The sequence below is a fragment of the Anopheles marshallii genome, chromosome 3 (genome assembly GCF_943734725.1).
Source record: "Anopheles marshallii chromosome 3, idAnoMarsDA_429_01, whole genome shotgun sequence".
Lineage (NCBI taxonomy): Eukaryota > Metazoa > Arthropoda > Insecta > Diptera > Culicidae > Anopheles > Anopheles marshallii.
Window position 1 is genome coordinate 74,289,724 of NC_071327.1, and position 17,800 is coordinate 74,307,523.

At 46.7% G+C, this 17,800-nt stretch overlaps 1 protein-coding gene and 3 non-coding genes across 4 annotated transcripts; 3 read left to right on the forward strand and 1 right to left on the reverse strand.

The window, feature by feature from the left end:
- The first annotated feature begins 11,829 nt into the window (after window positions 1–11,829).
- Trnag-gcc (transfer RNA glycine (anticodon GCC)) lies at window positions 11,830–11,900 on the forward strand. The gene has a single exon. It is a non-coding gene; the product is annotated as a tRNA-Gly (tRNA).
- A 416-nt stretch (window positions 11,901–12,316) lies between these two features.
- On the forward strand, window positions 12,317–17,033 carry LOC128712185 (methylcytosine dioxygenase TET). The gene is made up of 4 exons (XM_053807081.1): window positions 12,317–12,370; window positions 12,463–13,012; window positions 14,203–14,821; window positions 15,266–17,033. Exons 1-4 carry the CDS (start codon window positions 12,317–12,319, stop codon window positions 17,031–17,033), a joined length of 2,991 nt encoding a protein of 996 aa, XP_053663056.1.
- Window positions 13,143–13,215, reverse strand: Trnav-aac (transfer RNA valine (anticodon AAC)). The gene has a single exon. It is a non-coding gene; the product is annotated as a tRNA-Val (tRNA).
- Window positions 14,053–14,123, forward strand: Trnag-gcc (transfer RNA glycine (anticodon GCC)). The gene has a single exon. It is a non-coding gene; the product is annotated as a tRNA-Gly (tRNA).
- Window positions 17,034–17,800: the final 767 nt, after the last annotated feature.

The window sequence follows — 17,800 nt, forward strand, 5'->3', positions numbered from 1 at the left end:
CACGGTTGACGCGGGCATTTCCAACTCATTCGATTCATAACCCAACACCGTGCGGTGTGGAAACGATTCGGAAGATGTTCAAAAGAATCGGGCATCGAGACGAGCTGGAGGAGGGTGGTCGAGCTGGAGAGGCTTTCTTTTCTCGATTCGCTTGATTCAGACGGCAAACTACACCAAGTTCTTTGCACACTGAACACGCTGGAACACCCTTTCAAGGGACCTAACGGTGTGAGTGTGTGTACTCGTTTCGGTATCGGCGTCTTCGTTTTCTTTTAATGAATGAACGGACCAAGTGCGCCAGTGCTTTGTGTGTTTCGTATGCTTCCCACAAACCGTGGAGATCCCGGTGAGTCCCGCAGATGACGCAGTTGGGCCTGGCAGTCCCTTCTGCGATCAAGTGCGATCGTGCACACAGTTAGCAGGTAATAATAATCAGTGCCTTGACGGGAAATTGATCTGCAGCTGCCCGCATTAGACGTCTAACGGAGGTTGGCGGTGGAGCTTATAGGAACCGGATCGAGCGCTTTGTGACGTTCGAAAACAGCACACAGGGGTTGTTAGGTGAATTTTTAATATCATTCGATTCTGTATTGCATTTATGTCGCTTACCTTTTATTTTAAACGTCACATATTTTTGACCTGCCAAGAAGTTACCACTGATCTGTTGTACATGTAATAAGCATTATAAATTGGAATCACGTCCGATAAGAAACCCCTGCAAAACACCAAAAAGTTAAACCTACCAGCCAACCTCAGGCAAACCGTTTCCGAGAAGATAGTCCAAGAAAACCCGATACCGACCTGTTCTCCTGCACGACGCGGCACCACACGCCACCGTAGGAGGCTGCTAAACCTGTTTCTTTCTGAACCCGCCACGACGCTAGAGTTGTGACCGCGGACATCACGGGTTCTCCACGAGGGGCCAACCCAGGGGTGAATGGGCGCGTGAACAACATGCGCCAACGGGACGGCACATATACGAGCGTCGTCTGTTCGCCCGTTTGGCAGCTTGTTTTGCGTGTTTGCGTGTCTGTAAAGCTCTGGGACCAAGATCCTCGGGGAAAGGGATCGGCGGGAGAGCGTGTCTTTTCGGTGCAGCAAGACTTTCTTCTCCATTTCGACCACACACTAGAAGATATTACGAAAGCTTTTGACTATCTCTTGTTGCCGTTTGCTTAAACGTTCAAAAGTAATTAATGAATCTATACAGCGTACAAACAATTTATTTGTGCACTTTGAAACAGATGACTCAAATGGCAAATGAGGATGTCGACTTCTAAGCTGATTCTCTACAGGAAATAAAGTCATGTCCAGGTATTAAATGCAACGTAGACAAACTGATATGAATATGAAGAAATGCAACGACGCCACGTATCCGCCAATGACTAAATTATTTGGTCGTTGAAAGATTCAAACCCAAGACCTTCGGAGTATTAACCCAAGCGCTGCCCCACTGAGCTAACCATTCGTCATAACATTGTGACGATTTATGGCAATGAGTTAAAAAACATTAAAGGAACTGCTTCTATTGTGAGCTTTAACATCCCGAAAATGTATCTTCAAAGAACCAACCTACCACTTCTTATGTGCTTCGTTTAAATCCTTGATTGCACACCCACCCTGCATTCGTATATCGTCCAGCGACGAATCAAAAGCACTCAACGTGGTGCAGACTTCGTTAATTAATGGCTCTGTGGAGCAGCTGGCGCTTGCCACGCGCATCAATATGTTTCTTTTCCAAGGTGTCACACCGCCATACTCTGCCATGCTAATGGAAGTAAAGGCTACGGACGCGAGTCACAGACGTCGGCAAACAAAAAGTTAAGCCTTACAGCACTATGGTGACGAACAAAGCTCGTCGATGGTGAGATCATTTGAGCATATGTACAACTTTCCAATTCTTCATGAAACGCGCAATAGAAGCAATGCTTTTCTTACGACTGTTTTTTTTGTCCAATGCGCCACAAACTGTTAACGCTAAAAATGGTGATGACGTAGATGCATCCATCACGAGAGGATGGATAGTGGAGCGGGTAACCTGCACGCGTGATCCTGCACAGCGAATGAGGATTAGCTATTCTTTTTTAAGTCGAACCATTTGCGTTTGATTGTCGGCTTTCAAATATCTTCATCCATTTGCCGTCCCACGTGTGACTGGCAGCTAACTAACCTCCATCTACATCATTCTTTCATTCTGCCGACGCCCAATAGTGGATCAACGCCAACGCTCTTGGTGAGGTTAGTGTCCCCAAATCGGAAAACCAAATATGCACAAACGGTGACCAAGTTTATTCATATCCGATGGTTTCCACCACCATGACTCACATGGCCAGCCCTGTCAGAACTTGGTTCTCGCATCGGTTTTGCCAGTCAGCAAAATGCGTCTTCCAAGGGTTTTCTGCACAACTATGCGGACGTTTGTTGTCATGTTCATGAAACTGAGGAGGTCAGTGTCTGACCCTTTGAATAAAACCAAAACATAACCTTAAACGAGGTTTGTAAAATTGTCAGAATTTGGGAGAAAATGTTTAGTAACTTTATTATTGAGAGCGTTTGACAAATCCTTTCCTCTGAGGTTGAGAACTGGTTTAGTTGTAGGAGCTTAGGATTGGGCAAACATAATACAGCTGTCCCCATAACTTCAGATTTGCTTTTACGGACAGCAAATCAACTCCAGTCACTAGTGGTTTGTGTTTTTGTTTTCAGAGCTGGCAAGGTTTTGGTTACACTGCGTGCCCTTCTAAAATTCTTTTCTTATAAAGCGGGCATCTGCCTACGACAGCTGAAGCTTGTATGTTTAGCTGCTCATTTATGATATTTTCTTTGACACCATAACGGTCGGAGTTCTTCCAACTATAATTAGAAGATTCGAATCATTGCTTTTTTTTGGATCTACAAACTACTTAGACCAATTCTAAATAGTGATAAATTGATAAATTCCATGGGTTTGCCTCAAGTTGTTACTGACCCAAGTCTTAATCAGATGATTTCTTTGATTGCTAAAACATTCTTTTGTTGGACAAAGGAAGATCGCTCAGAAGGAATATCAGAATGGAATTCCTTCCTTGACTACAGGGGCTGTTGTTTAACAATGAGGTTCTTTTTGTCTGATCCGTCTATTAATATCCACATCCGATCGTTTACCTCCTGCCACTATAAAACATTTTGCTGCTGGAATCATACGTCAAATATTGCCCATCTTTCGATGATGACTTCCCTCAATTGAACATATCGCTCTTGTATTTCCGCAGTTTCTTAATGTACATGCCCAGCATGACTAATGCTCGTCGCTCGGAACCCTTGTACGGACATACCAGACAGACCCCGGATAATGATGTCTGTCAACCATCTGGTCATAATTATTGTCACTGCAGTAAATACAAGACACACGAATACAGCCACCCCAGACAGACGGTATCATCGTCGCAAATTAATATCCGCATCCGCCCATCCCGGGGGCAACAAATTTAGCCAACGATGTCAACGAATTTTGTTTCCTCCATCCCGTCCGATTGAGTGTCGGTGGCTCATCGTCGGAGATTCATCGGTGGCACTGCTACGTGCGAATGGTGCGATGGTCGAAAGGTCGCGGACGACAATTATAGTGCACATCCTCACTGGGATGAACATAATTTTCCTTCCCCCTGCGTGTGCCTGCCAACCTTTATCTGCAAGATGGATTGGGATTTTTTTGTCTTCCTGCTGCGACTGGTACAAAACTGACGGACACGCCATAAAGAATGAAATACTCTACAAACAACAACAGCAAAAACACAAAACGCAACGCACACTCGCGAAGGGCAATGATCGTGAAAGACCGGAAAAAGGATTATACAGTTACAGGCTGGAGGATGTGCGCATAAGCCTTCATACCTCGGGACCTGGCCGGGGTGTGTTCGGGACGTTTGTGGAGTCCATCATTGCGCGGAATGCTTTTTGCCCCCTTTTAGACGACGACCCGCCATCAGATGTGATGCGCGTGGGACAGACGGGTGCTGCAGGGTAGACGGCAGCATAGACAGCCAGTCTGCCCAGTTTGACCGATTATGGAGGTGGGAAGTAATGCAACGGCAGTAAACGTACAGGAGAGAAAAAAAAACACAACAACAACAGCATGCTGCTATCTGCAACAAGTCGTTGGACATCGTCCTCTTTCCTCGTACCGGTCGCTACGCAGCCCCACACAACCCACGACTGTTCCCTTTTTCGCCTCGTTTCGCTTGAGAGCGCTGGGCGCTGCCGATTCTCAGGCAGCACAGGGAACGAAATGCATTCGTGACCATGAATTAACAGTTGTTATTAAGTGATCGGTTGCCAATGAATGCTTCTCACAAGCGCTACTACCACTCGCGATTGGAAACATTCAGGAAAAAAAAGCTTTCTTCTACCAAGGCATCAAAAAGCGTTCGATAGATCTCTGAACCTTCACCAACCATCACTAGCCGCACAATCTCGACACGATAGGTCGAGCTCATAATCATTAAATTCTACACCGCAATTGTACACTGACATGTGGTGTTTAAAAGGTAGCAACCCAACAGCAGATGCGGAATCTCGCGTGTCTTCAAAGGGAATGGGTCGGTTGGTTATCGTCTACGCTGTTGGGTCGATGGGCTCCCGCCCTTAACTATCGTGTGTCATTATGCTCGAAACGTGTGGTCCATTGCGCGGTCATTGTTTGACTACGGGGAGGATGTCCCCTGCCACCCGAAGCAGAAGGGTAGGGAAAACAAGCAATAGGAGCCCCCATCCGGTAGCCGGCGGCGGTGGCAACGGCGACTTGCGTTAATGATTTAGTAAATAAATCAATCGAATCGGAAATGAGCAAAACAAATAGAGTTAATGCGTGTTGAACGAACGCGCCGTGGTTTTGCTTTTCGGTGGCGGCATTTTTTTCTGCTTTGAAACAGTACGGTAAAAGCACACGGCAACAAACCGATTATTGGATTGGCTTTGCCTCGGTGGTTGTGGTCCGTCTTTGGCGGTGCTATGAATTCGTTCAACATAGTTGCGCTGAACGAATGTTCAGAACGGAACCGGAGCTTTGCTAAGAAGATCGCCTATATGGTGCCTGTAAACCGCAGGCTTTTGATTTATGTAGTCATTTCGTCAAGCTGTGTTATTTTATGGGAATTTGAGATTTTTATGTTGCCAGCCACTTCTTGGAAGAATGGAAGACCAATCACTCGGCCAAGCTGAAGATGCAGCCAATACCGCAGTTTTTAATTTTGCTAGACAAGATGCATGAGGAAGATACTTCCAGCGAATGCTCGACACTTGAACACTGCAACAGAGACACGCGCTGCAACAGTATCCGGTAAGAACAGATATACCACAGACACCAAGAATTAACCTCACCGTGGTTGTCGATCAGCGTCCGTAACTTCCACCGATCGGTACACAAATTTACTTCACACGTTTTAGCGTTACACCGTAAACGCGCCGACACCGTGCCGCCACGGAAGACGCTCCACGAGCCTCCCCTCCCATTCCTGGTGCTGGTTTATGCGTGTTTGTCCACAACATTTCTCCTGCGTGTGCTGGTCGTGAGTATGCTTACCATCACACACTGCACGCGGAAAGAGTAGTGGCGCGAGACGTGACGAACGTGTTGGAAGTTAAAATTCCCTTTGTTGAAACCAGAAACAGTGGGGCTTCAGTAGTGAAAACATCCAAGGGCGGAAGGTCTTATACATGTGGTTTACTACAAAAAAAAATGCTAGAACTCCAGGTACTGGTCTAGTCCAACATTGACTGTGACCTAGTTCTTAATAGTAACCGAATCTGTGCTCGAAACAGCCTAGGTTGGACTAGTTTTTTACAACTTCCGCAGAGCGACTGTGAAGATTCGGGGTTTTCTCCTTCGATGGTGCAAGGCTAACTCCCCATGCTGGACCATCGTCTGGCGCTGATTGCCTCATAAAGTCACACTTATTCGTACGCTACGCTACATAACCCTGGCTAGGCGAAAGGTAAACGAATAATATTATTGCTCTACTCATCACACTTCTATCGCCATCTTGCGCCTTTCTAACACATCGTGCGTCTTTCGAGGATGTGGTGTGAAATTAACACCATGTGTATAATTTTCCGTGTCACGACCTACATCATGAACTAGGGAAGACTACTGATCATACATTGAGTAGCTTCAGTACTCCATGAACACACCAAAAAATCTTCCAGCTATTCTTCCAATGGTCCAGCAATTCTGGAAGAAAATTTCCCATTAAAAAATAGGACATTAATATTGACACACCTGGCGCGTAATGTTCCAGACCACCCAACCTGGAGAGTGGTCAAAAAATCCCAACAAACTGACCTTTTCTGGTGGAGACACCAACTGCTTAGACACCTTCACTCCACGGTTTCGCTTCGATTATTCATTGACCCGCACAGCCCGATTGGTTAGCCAATTTGTCCATGTATCAAACCGTTATTAAATTTATTGTTTACTACGTATCCGATCGTATTTCCTTCCCGACGTTTGGGTTTCGTTCCAAATTCGTATGCCAAGAATAAGGGTAACGTACCGCTTCTGCCCATTTGGGACACAGCATTCCTTTTTTTTACCCCGACCGGACACGCTGGCACGTCTTCGGTAAACGGCCGGCCGGGACAGTGGTCGGCAATCGGTGGCATATCGACGCGATGCGTGTGTAGTTCTAGTGAATTGAGATATGGAGAACTAGTCAGAATGGTTATGACTATACGACAGGGTACAAACTTGTTTGGTCGATAATGTGTTTACTGAACAAAGCCATGATACCCAGTCGAAGATGTCTTGATCGTACAATGACAAGTGCGGTATAGAAATGTGGAATAGAGTTATTACTTACTACTGAGATCAAGTTCCCCATTTGTCAAGAGTAATGCCAAGACATCAACCAATTCTAATAAGTATTTACTATTCTTTCCGAGTAGTTGAATAGTAGAAGTTGAGCATTTTCGAAAAGAAAAATTACCAAAAGATTATAATTTAACCAGTAAAGACATGATAACCTCCATCAGATCAGTTATGATTTTGAAAAATTTATGATTTTGAAAAGTCCCTTTAATTGGCTGATCCCTGCATCGTGAACTCAGCGTAAAGAAGCAGTAAATATCCTACTGGAAGTAGATTGGTTATTTCGAAACGAATGATCCACTATTTATTGTTTCATAGCTCAGGATGTTGCTGAGTAAATATGCTATGTTGAAAAATATTGATATACTTATAGGTTAAACCTAATACAATTTCATTGACAACTTATGTGAAGAAACTTTGTACTCTATACTTTCTTTAAATTTTTGGGCTTGAATCTAAGTCCACCATTGCAGACTATTGAGTCTTGACCCCAAATGTAGGTAATGTACTGGGTAATTTGTACCCCACAAGTACATTAGTTTACATTTTATCCAAAGAGCTTGCCAACCACTGGACTAGGACGCAATCGAGAAAAAGGAGACTTAAAGCCGGTTCCTTCTCTTCGAGCATAAACATGGCCACACGGCGTTGCCCAAATGTGGGTGAAGACGAAGACAAGTGAATCGATTAATAATTCATGACACGTAGAAACATTTACGCGCTTCCCACCCATTCCCAGTCGTTCCCGTCGTTGTGCCGTCCCGTTCCAAAACTGGCTTGTATACTGTTTGTGTACGGTCGTAAAGTTTGAATCTGCTAAATAGTGTACGCCAGAACATCGCCATAGCGTTCGATGACTCTTTTGCTCATAACTTAAACTTTAATGAACCTACCCGCGTCGGGCATTTCTCTCTCGGCCGCAAACCGCACATCCCATTAGTCCGGTTCCGATTCCGGTTCTTGGGCATGTCGCCAGAGTGCAAAAAGACTAGGTAGAGGAGTAGTAGATGACAACGCGGAGTGGTTCCTTCCTTCCTGTTTGCTGGAGGAAGGAAGTAGTGCCAACCGATTACGACTCCGTTCTAGATGGTGATCAGACTGTACCAGCCGTACCATAGACGGTTATCTAAAGCGCATCGTGAGATATTTAATGCCGGTGTTTTTATTTTTACTCCCCCTTTTCTGTCACATACTGCAGCAACGGTACATGATACTCGCAAGCACTAACTGTAACACATTCTGTCCGTTGAAAAGCCGCTATTTCACTCTTCATCTCATCACACGCCTGTCATGATCACTTGCTGATGTCGTGTTATCGTGAGAGTAGAGTTGGGTCACATGAACTAACCCTATACAGTTCGATCAGTTTGTTTAAGTGAACGAACGAACTTCGTTCGTCAAATTATGTTGCTACGATTCGCGAATAGTCCATACACAGGTCGAGCGAATTATGCGTTAAATTTTAAAATAATCAAACGAAACGTGTAAAGAAGGTTGAATGACTCACGTTGAACAGCTTGGAACTGGAGCGTCATATAACACAGATTGAACTGCCCGTAACGCAGGATGAACGATATATAACGCACGTTGAACGGAATGTAACGCAGTTGGAACGACCTGGGAAGGTAGGTTGAGCGAACTATGTGAACAAGATAAAGTATGATTGACACATTGTTTTATGAAAGACAAAAGAACGAAAGATCTGTACCCTTCGTTCAGTTCTTCACAAAGAACGAACCGGTTCGCTCAAATGCATACAAAACTAATGACTTACCCAACCCTAGTACAGACTAACGCATTTATTTACAAAAGAAATGGAGAAAGTGACGCCGCCATATTGTCAAATTTGATGACACGCTAACCTAAAAAAACCACACGCTCCAAAACGTTCTACACAAATGACGCTGTTGCTTTTCACTTTTAGAACGCACGCTCAATATTGGCCGTACATTTCCAAAGCATTTCCGGCATTTTTCTCTCCGGCCTCGATCTGCGGTCAAGTTCATTGTACCGCTGTTGCGTACCCTGTTTTACCGGTGATGCTGCACTATCCGGAAGTTAACATTTCGTTCCAGGCGCTGTATTGTCCCCGAACTGTGAATGTGAATACTTTTGTTTCCTTTGCCGTGTGTGTCAGCTTTTAATTGTGAGCTGTGAGATGGGCATCGGGCACACAATTCCTCGGGATGTATGGTGGACACTCTGTCGAACACTAACAGATCAGTTACGGGCGCCAGTTAGCTGCTAATGGGTACGTGCTGAACCGCAACGGATGGCAAATAAAATCCACGTCACGCACTCTCGATCATCAAGCGCATAGAGTTGTTATTCAAAAAATTCTTTGCGATCTTCTCTGGTCCATTTTTTGTTTTCATATTGCTTACCCGCCAAGTGATCTTCGTGCGCAATGTTGTCTCATTCAGCAAAGTCCAACACTGCCGTGAACCAAACGTGTCGTGCAGCGTAGGAGCTTGGAGAGGTATTTTTATTGTTTTTCATTCATCGTCACTGTTTGTTGTTGCTCATCGATGCAAATGAGAACGGTTGCTGTCGAACGCCTCCGCTTGGTGGAATTATTTGCAGAAACGGCACCACCAGATATGATCGTGCCGAAGAGTAATGTTTGCGGATCGTGTACGGGGAGATTCACCACGAAGACGGCACACGCATCGTGTCCCCAGCTCGTCGGATCTCGAGTGACATACTTCTTTTCTCCACGTTAATTTGTAGTGATTATTGTTGTCTTCTCACCCATAACCACCACCTGTCACACATTCTGGTTTGCTACAAAATTATTACCTAACAAGCGCTGCGGTAGAATTTGCACACAGTTTTACATTCCGGTACGGTAATTAAACTGGTAACTCAGGAGGAAACCAATCTAACACGATTGCAATTAGTTTGTGTTAGTTGTGCCGCCATTTTGTTCCTTCTAAACTACCGACTGCTCTCAGCACACTTTACTCCACCCCGTGCCAAAGAATTAGTAACCAGAAATTGCAGAATTTCGATGTCGTAACGCCAGGTGTAACAGATGTGCCCCAGTGCCCCGGTGCCTTGCTTCCCTCGCAAACGCGAAGACAAAATAAAAACAATGACTTGAGGAAGATAGATTGGTCACGGGCGCCACCGATTTCAGCTTCATGGATGGATAATTTGCCATTTGCCAGCAAGCGCGCCGTGTTGCATCACGATCGCTTGATCTGCACAGCACAGCGCACTGGAAATGCACAATTTGGGAGGAGTTGCCTTTTGAAGGTGTTGGAGCGGCACAAGACATAAATATAAATCAATGCAAGTGTGATTCCCATTGCTATCAAATTAAAAATTATTTTATTTAATTTAATTATGACCGCTCCTCGCCGTATTATCATACCAAAACCAAATGTAGCACAAAACAATATTTAACACTAGCAAAAATATGAATGCATCCATAAGCCCCATGTACACGATTTGCATGCCTTAATTTTGAGTTTTTATTATTTTTATTTTACATGGCTACGAAATTAAGTAGAATAAGTTTAGCATACAAACTGCAGCCTTCCTAAAACAAAACCCCTCCTCATAATTTATGTCAGCCTTGAATTTGTACAGCCTCTTGCCCTACTATTTCGTGCTTGCGTCTTGATGCAACACTAAAGACTGTTGCTTTGCAGGGGTGACAATTTTTGGATTTTGTTTTACAATTGGCCCCATTGCTTGTCGTACTTCATGACGCTAGAGCCCATTAAACGATTGCATTTCGGTATTGGTAACAAACAGCGACCCATGGCGCGATCGCGACCTCTAAAAAAACTATCGTACGATCATGTTGTTGCTTTCGATCGTTCGATATCATGTTAACGTTCCATTTTACCGTCAGTTCTTACGTTGTGTTTTATTCGCCACTTATCAATAAAAACTTGCTGATTTGTTTTGAGAACTCACCCCTTTTTTTTACTTCCCTTGTTACCCAGCTATTTTGCTGAAGTAATCAACTCACTTAACGTGGGCGAAATTTAACATTAACGCTCATAAATTGATACCCCACCAATTTGGGAGCCGCTTGCGTAAGCTGCTGATACGGCACGCGAAAAGTGTCCGATCGCAATGTCGGAACAGTGCCATCTGCCAGTCCGTGCTCATGCAAACGTGCTAGGCGTGAACTATTCCCTTCTGTCCACTGGATGATTATAAGTTTCTGTATAAAAAAAATGTTAACTTGAGTTGTTTTTTTTAACTGTTCACCAAAACGACGGTTAATGTTGCGAACTGGGTAGCTCAGGTGAGGGATGTTTTATTTATTTTTTTTTCCTGGTTGCTTCCAAATGTTCGGTAGACAACTTGCTGACAGTGTTTTATATTTTGACCACCGCTTAGAGGCACACACCAATTGGCACACGCCAAAAGTATCGTACGATCGTACGAAAGAATGGAACGGAGGTTCCTGTTGCCAACAGTCCCATATGCTCGATTTGGTCGCTGGGAGTTTTGAGGTTATGATGTTCCAGGTGTACCAAGCTACGGAGTTTACTCTTTCTCTCTCTCTCCCGCCAAGACGCCATGGCAGTTTTTGAGGGGAGGGGAGGAACCAAGAAACACAGCAAGTAGGGACGAGTGCGCTGGTTTGCATAAAACTGTGTACGGTTAGCCAGTCCAAAAATAACCAAACTACCCAACAAGAAAAAGAGTGTCTGGGCCCCGTTAGTACACGCCAGCCATTATTCCGGGCGGTGTCAGTCTTGCTTTCAAGCGGAAGTTAGGTCAGTATCCTGTCAATCGTTGTACCGGACGGAAGGGTTTGTTTTAGGTGATTTTTGTCTTTAGAGCGTTATGAAAATAAAGTTGCGGTTCATTAAATAATATTGAGGCAAACAGTGGACCAGAGAGAAATTTCAAGTGTAGAAGCGTTCAAAGTATCACTCAGCGGGAAGCTTATCTTGAAACATTGTGGCGTGTTTTGGTTAATCCGCCCATTCAGTGATAAGAATGTGATCTTTGACGAGGCATCGGTGGTTCAGTGGTAGAATGCTCGCCTGCCACGCGGGCGGCCCGGGTTCGATTCCCGGCCGATGCAGGATTTTTGTTAATCTCCAGGTTTTGCTCGTGAATAATCGGGTTTGTTTCGAAAAAAATTAGAAAACAGGAAATTATTTATGTAAATTATGTATTCCCTTACAATTTAAACGGCTCTGGGGGTGTTTTTATGAGTGTCACAATATATAGAACATATCGATAAGATACAAATTTATCTGTTCTTTCACAAAAGTAAACTAACTTTTTCCTTACTTTTATTTCATTACAGCATTATTAAAAAAATCGCCGACATGTCCGATATTGGATGCAGTACTTAGCAAGACCGTTCTAACCGAAATATAATATAATCCGAGAAACGATCACGCACTTGATCCTTGCTACTCGAACGTTTGTGTGTACGTGTGAGTGAACAAAACAACAAGTTTGCTACAATCTCAACTGAAAAAAAGGATCATTATGGCAGCCGTAGTGTATGGGAACAGTCCGCGGCACAGCAGTCGTCACCATCAGGTGAGATAGTTGGAACCCCTGTGGAGATCCTCATCAATGTTACCAAGTTATAAACTTAGCCTATTGACTCATTTACATCTCTCACCTTACAGGGTCATCTGCTGTCTCAACACTCACCGTACCATACGCAGTCAGCCAGTGCTGGCCAGCATCACACACTGCCACCGCCGCCCGGTCACCATCATTCCCACCACTCGGTATCGTCCGTGTCGCCACCATCGCAGATCATCACACCGCCGACCTCGTACCTTTCCTCCGCCACCACCGCCATCTCGTCGCAGCAGTCGTCGGGTGGTGGTCAGCAGCAATCGCAACCACAGTACTATCATCATCACCATTCGCAGTCGGTATCGTTGCCACCACAGCACTCACAGACGCTGAGCAGCTACCATCAGCTGCGCAGTTCCAAGCGGAAGTCGGCGGTAGAGCTGCTGGCCGAAAGCAAACCGTTCTACGTGAAGTCGGAAACGGTGCTCGATCGTCAGCAGCAGCTGCTGAACAAGCGCTCGAGTGGTGGAAGTGGCAGTGGAGGAGGTAGTGGTGGTAGCAGCGGAGGAGGAGGTGGTGGTGGACCATCGCAGCAGAGCAGAACTGGTGTTGGAGATGGAGTCGGTGGGAGTACCGGTACGCTGAGCGGTTCATGTAAGTACAAACTCAGCCAAAAATGGTCATCAAAGAGGAGAACAGAGAGGGAGAGAGCGAGCGTCATAATAACAAGAGACAGCGAAATGATATAGAAGAGAGCCATATCCCATCTACAAAAAGAAATCTCTGTTTCCGCCCGGGATCGAACCGGGGGCCTTCCGCGTGTTAGGCGGATGTGATAACCACTACACCACGGAAACAGTCGACCGGAGGAGCTTTAGCATGAGTACTGACCCTGTAGTATTACACAAAAACATATTAAGATTGAAATTCCACAGTTCAGTCATGCCCTCTTTCAATAACGTTCAAGTCTTTCATAAATAACAGCACAAAATATTCTCACAAGTTTACATTTTTCTAGTTTCTTTTATTCATTTTCAAGTCGCAGTGATCGTTCTCCATTCTGGATGACCATTATGTCCATCGAAATCTAATCTTTAGGATTCATTGGAATTGGATGCTGCGGATTCTACTGACTCCACCGATACGGCAACTTGTCCCATGGCAGTCGCCAAAAGTGCGAAGAATGTTGCGAAAAGGAACTTGCGGAAGGAAGTTGAGGTTTTGCTTGGTTGTCGTGCTTGATACCACTGATGGCGAATGTTCCCCCATCCAGATTCTTTTATACTCTAGATCAGTTAATGATCGCATGTTATCACTACCAAACCGGTACAAAACATTTGGCATTGTTTGATACTGGTTTGTTTTGTGTGTACTGCAACTTGTAAATATTTGTCCAAAGTCTGACGATCATTTACTCGTGAATGGTTCTGTTATTTTTGCCATTCAACATCTGTGCCATCGCGTGGGTGTGATGTTTATTTTCTAAGTAATTTAGTGGCGTTTTACAGTTGTTTCCAACAATTCAATATGTGTTCTTTTCATTCGGTGGCCTTGAAAGAGAATCGCTTGAAGGAAACTGCTTACAAAGCTATCTATATCTTCGATAAGATATCTACGTCAAATGCGTAGATCGCAGTGAATAATTGAAATGTTTGGGTCCCCCGATCGATAAGGAACAGCGCATTGATCGACAAGCATCGGTGGTTCAGTGGTAGAATGCTCGCCTGCCACGCGGGCGGCCCGGGTTCGATTCCCGGCCGATGCATAGTGCAAAGATTTTATTTTGATAACCTTCATTCCCACTGCCCAATCCATTGATGATTAACATTCCAACTTTTCCACAGATATGGTATCACCGTCGAGGACACTGCCATCTTCCGCCGTGAGCCAGGCGCTCCAGCAACAAGTGCAGCAACAGCAACAACAGCAACAACAGCAGCAACAGCAACGACCAACAAACCGTCGGAGTGCCTCGTCCGGTTCCGATCTGCTGCAGACCAAGCTACGCAAGCTGCTGAACGCTGCCGACAGCAAAGAGACAATAATGCCCCCGGTCGACGTGGGTCTGATCAATTCTAAATATGGCCAACCGCTGGAAACGAGCTATATCGGCACCGGGATGGTCGGCGGTGGCGGCGGAATTGCCGGCAGTCTGGATGACATCGGATACATTCAGCCGCCGAAAAACTACCAGCAGCAGCTGACCGTGCACCCGGAGCAACCGAGTGATGTGTCCGTGTTCTTCCCAAGTGCGTTCTTATCGCCACAGTCCTTACCGCCGCATCCGGGCGGCGATGACGATCTCTATCTGTACGGCGGACTCCACGACAGCCTGGTACTGACCGATGATTACCGTGCCATTAGTCCGCCGGCTGAGTATGCGGAACAGCAGCAACAGCAGCAGCAGCAGCAGCAACATGGCGGTTCTCCTGAGAGCAAACATCCTATGGGAGGTGGCCACAGGTGAGCTATTCGTGAGGTTTCACAACTCATCGATACAGGTGTAATATCGATGTAGTGATTGCATACTCTTAGGAGCTCGAACCCAAGATGCGGTTAGACATCTTTTCGAGAGGGTATGTTAAGTTTAAGTGAATATGATTCAGATTCATGAATTTGAGTGAATCTTTGAACTGAATGGATGGATCCGTATCTCTATACCTGAATCATCTTCCCCTTCCGGTCACCAGTTGCCAAATATGGCTCCAACTACTATTCCGCTTTAGGCCTTCAAGGGGCACGATCCGAATCTGCTTTGAAGATTCTTGAATTTTTCGGATGTCGATTTCTGATTTGAGTGACTTCTTATTAAAGTTTCATATGAATGACTCTGCTCAAAAGATTCATTAAGCACAACACTAGTGAAGTCGTTCAGTTTTGACTAATCAAATTGACATCTCTTTGCAGTCGCTACAACTACCAACGGTCGTACTCGCACTCTCAAGCCGTGGTGACCGGTTCCGGCCATCATCCGACCGATGAATCCGACTACTCACCGACACAGTCGTACAACATCAACAGCCACAAGTCGCTGCCGGATCTACACTCGCAAAGTAGTCGCCATTCGCCACACTCGGAGGCACTGAGCTGCTGCAGTCGAGGCAATCGGTCCAACCGTTCCGGTAGCTCCTTCAACAGGGATTCGGGCGGTTCCTCGGGTCACTACACGCACCACAGCGAACCGTGCTGTAAGCAGCAGCAACAGCAGCACCAGCAGCACCCATCAAACCACCACCAGCTGTCACACGTTCCGCACTCGCAAATGTTGATGCAACATCAACAGCAGCAGCAACAACAGCAGCAGCATCATCCGCAGCACTACACGCAGCATCACTCGCAGCAGCAACAGCACAACGCGCTGTCACAGGCAGGAGGACAGCCGGGTAACGAGTCAATGATGATGCTGGGCGACTATCGGCGTGACAGTGGCTCCTCGACCCAGCACAGTGGCAATTCGTACTACGCCTACGGTATTCCTCCGCTGCGCTACGACTGCATCGAGTGTCGGGCGAAAATACGCGAAGAGGCCGACTGTCTGCTGAACTTCACCACACCGGAGGTCCCGGAAGCGTTCCAGGATGGGTACAGCGAGAAGCAACACCAGCTCCAGCAGCAGCAACAGCAGCAACACTCGCTGTCCAAGGGCCAGCACGCGAAGTACTACGACGATCGTGGCAGGAAGTACTACAAGAACGTGCCAGGGCCTCCGATGTCCCCATTGTCGCCGGTGTCTCCACTCTCGCCACCAGATCAGCCCCAGTCGCAGCTGGATCTTAGTCCACCGCTCGGTACGTTCAAGCGGCAGAAGTGTTTGCGCTTCAAGAATCGCAGCGGTCGCCAGTCGGCCGTCAGCAATCCATCACCGTCGTCTGGGGGCCGCTGTGGACCGAGTGGAGGACCAGGTTCGAGTGCTAGTGCTGGGGCTGCTGGAGGTGGCGGACAGCTCGACGACGATCGGCGACCGATATTGCGCTCGAAGAGTGACATCAGCGATCGGTACTGGAATCGCACCCAGCCGGAGCGTAGTCTCCCGGTGGCGGCGGACGTTCGCGAACACCGGGAGCGGCGAGCCGATCGTGAACGAGAGCGAGATCGAGACCGTGACCGGGAGCAGCTCGAGAAGCAGCGTTCGCGCTCGGACAGCCTAACGCAGCTGGAGCGGTTCTTCGATCGGCTCGGGCTGGACGAGGAAACGTACGATCGGTACATCGCACCGAAGAGTTCGCTGCAAAGGCGTTCGTCCGGTTCGTATCACCATCATTCACACCACAGCAATTCCGCATCTTCCGACATTCATCGCCTTTCGGACGACTGCTCAGCTGGTGGTGGAAGTGGTGGTGGCGGTGGTGGAGATTCCGATGAGTCCAGCGCTGTCTTCTTCTCCGACGTGTCCACCATCGACTCTACCAAGCTGCCGGATAGTACGGAAACGGCTAATGGACAGGCACAGGGAGTCGCTTCCGGACCGCACCTGATGGGTGTTGGAGGACCGGGACCTATGCCAGCAGCAGCAGCAACAGGTGGTCCGGGTCCGTTGGTGGGTGACGGTGCACCACTTCTTGGTGGTGCCGGTGCACCGCCGCTCTACCGCACCAGCGAACCCCCGTCCATCATTGAGCGCAATGCGCGCATCATTAAGTGGCTGTGCAACTGCAAGAAGATGCAGCTGACCTAGGGCCGTCGACACCGGAGGCGGACACCGCCCCGGTGGTCCCCGCCGACCGAGCGCGCCGGCTATCGGCGACGGAATTGAGCTGTGACACACTCCAAGGAAGGTATCTCTTCAATCTCCGCTAAACCAGGAGACTCGAGATCCAACCAAGCCAAAGACGGGACAGACATGTAGGGATGGGATGTGGCCGTGCGTGAAGCACTAGGTAGAATGAAGGTAGATAACTCACTCCACAGCAACAACAATGACGGCCATCAAGTTCGTGTGTGTGTGTGTGTGCCTCGCGAAGACAAACAGATCACCGGTTCGCCAACTGGGAGAAAAACGTTAATTGAAAGATTAAGTAAGAATGACTAGGGAGGTTTAAACTCGCTACTAAGACTAAGTGTAGTTGTGTATTGATAGGTTCTACGAGAAGAAGCATTTTATTCTTCGCGGGAGTTGTGTAGATGCCACGTGATGGTGAGAGATCATTTGTTAGATCACAACACTGGGGAAGGCCTCAGGCCGATAGACTACCAACGGATACGATCGGGTTGTTTTGCAGGCCAAAATGCAGGGTTGACGCAGATCGTTGGAGAGAAAACAATAAATAAGGGCTACTGACTTACGTACGGAACGAGTCCGCGTAGAAGAAACTCGTTGGGCACATACACCTATTACCCTTTATTATTTGAAGGATTAAGTCTCATTACTCAAAGTAGTAGTACACAGGGGAGTAGCATCGGCCCAACCACGCTCTCACTCTATCTTTCTAACAGTGTGTTATG

Excerpts from the sequence above, each read along its gene's own strand:
- LOC128712185 (XM_053807081.1), top strand. The coding sequence starts at position 12,317 with ATGGCAGCCGTAGTGTATGGGAACAGTCCGCGGCACAGCAGTCGTCAC. Across the intron at positions 13,013-14,202 it reads CGGTACGCTGAGCGGTTCAT|ATATGGTATCACCGTCGAGG; the intron begins GTAAGTACAAAC and ends ACTTTTCCACAG. Across the intron at positions 14,822-15,265 it reads CCTATGGGAGGTGGCCACAG|TCGCTACAACTACCAACGGT; the intron begins GTGAGCTATTCG and ends ATCTCTTTGCAG.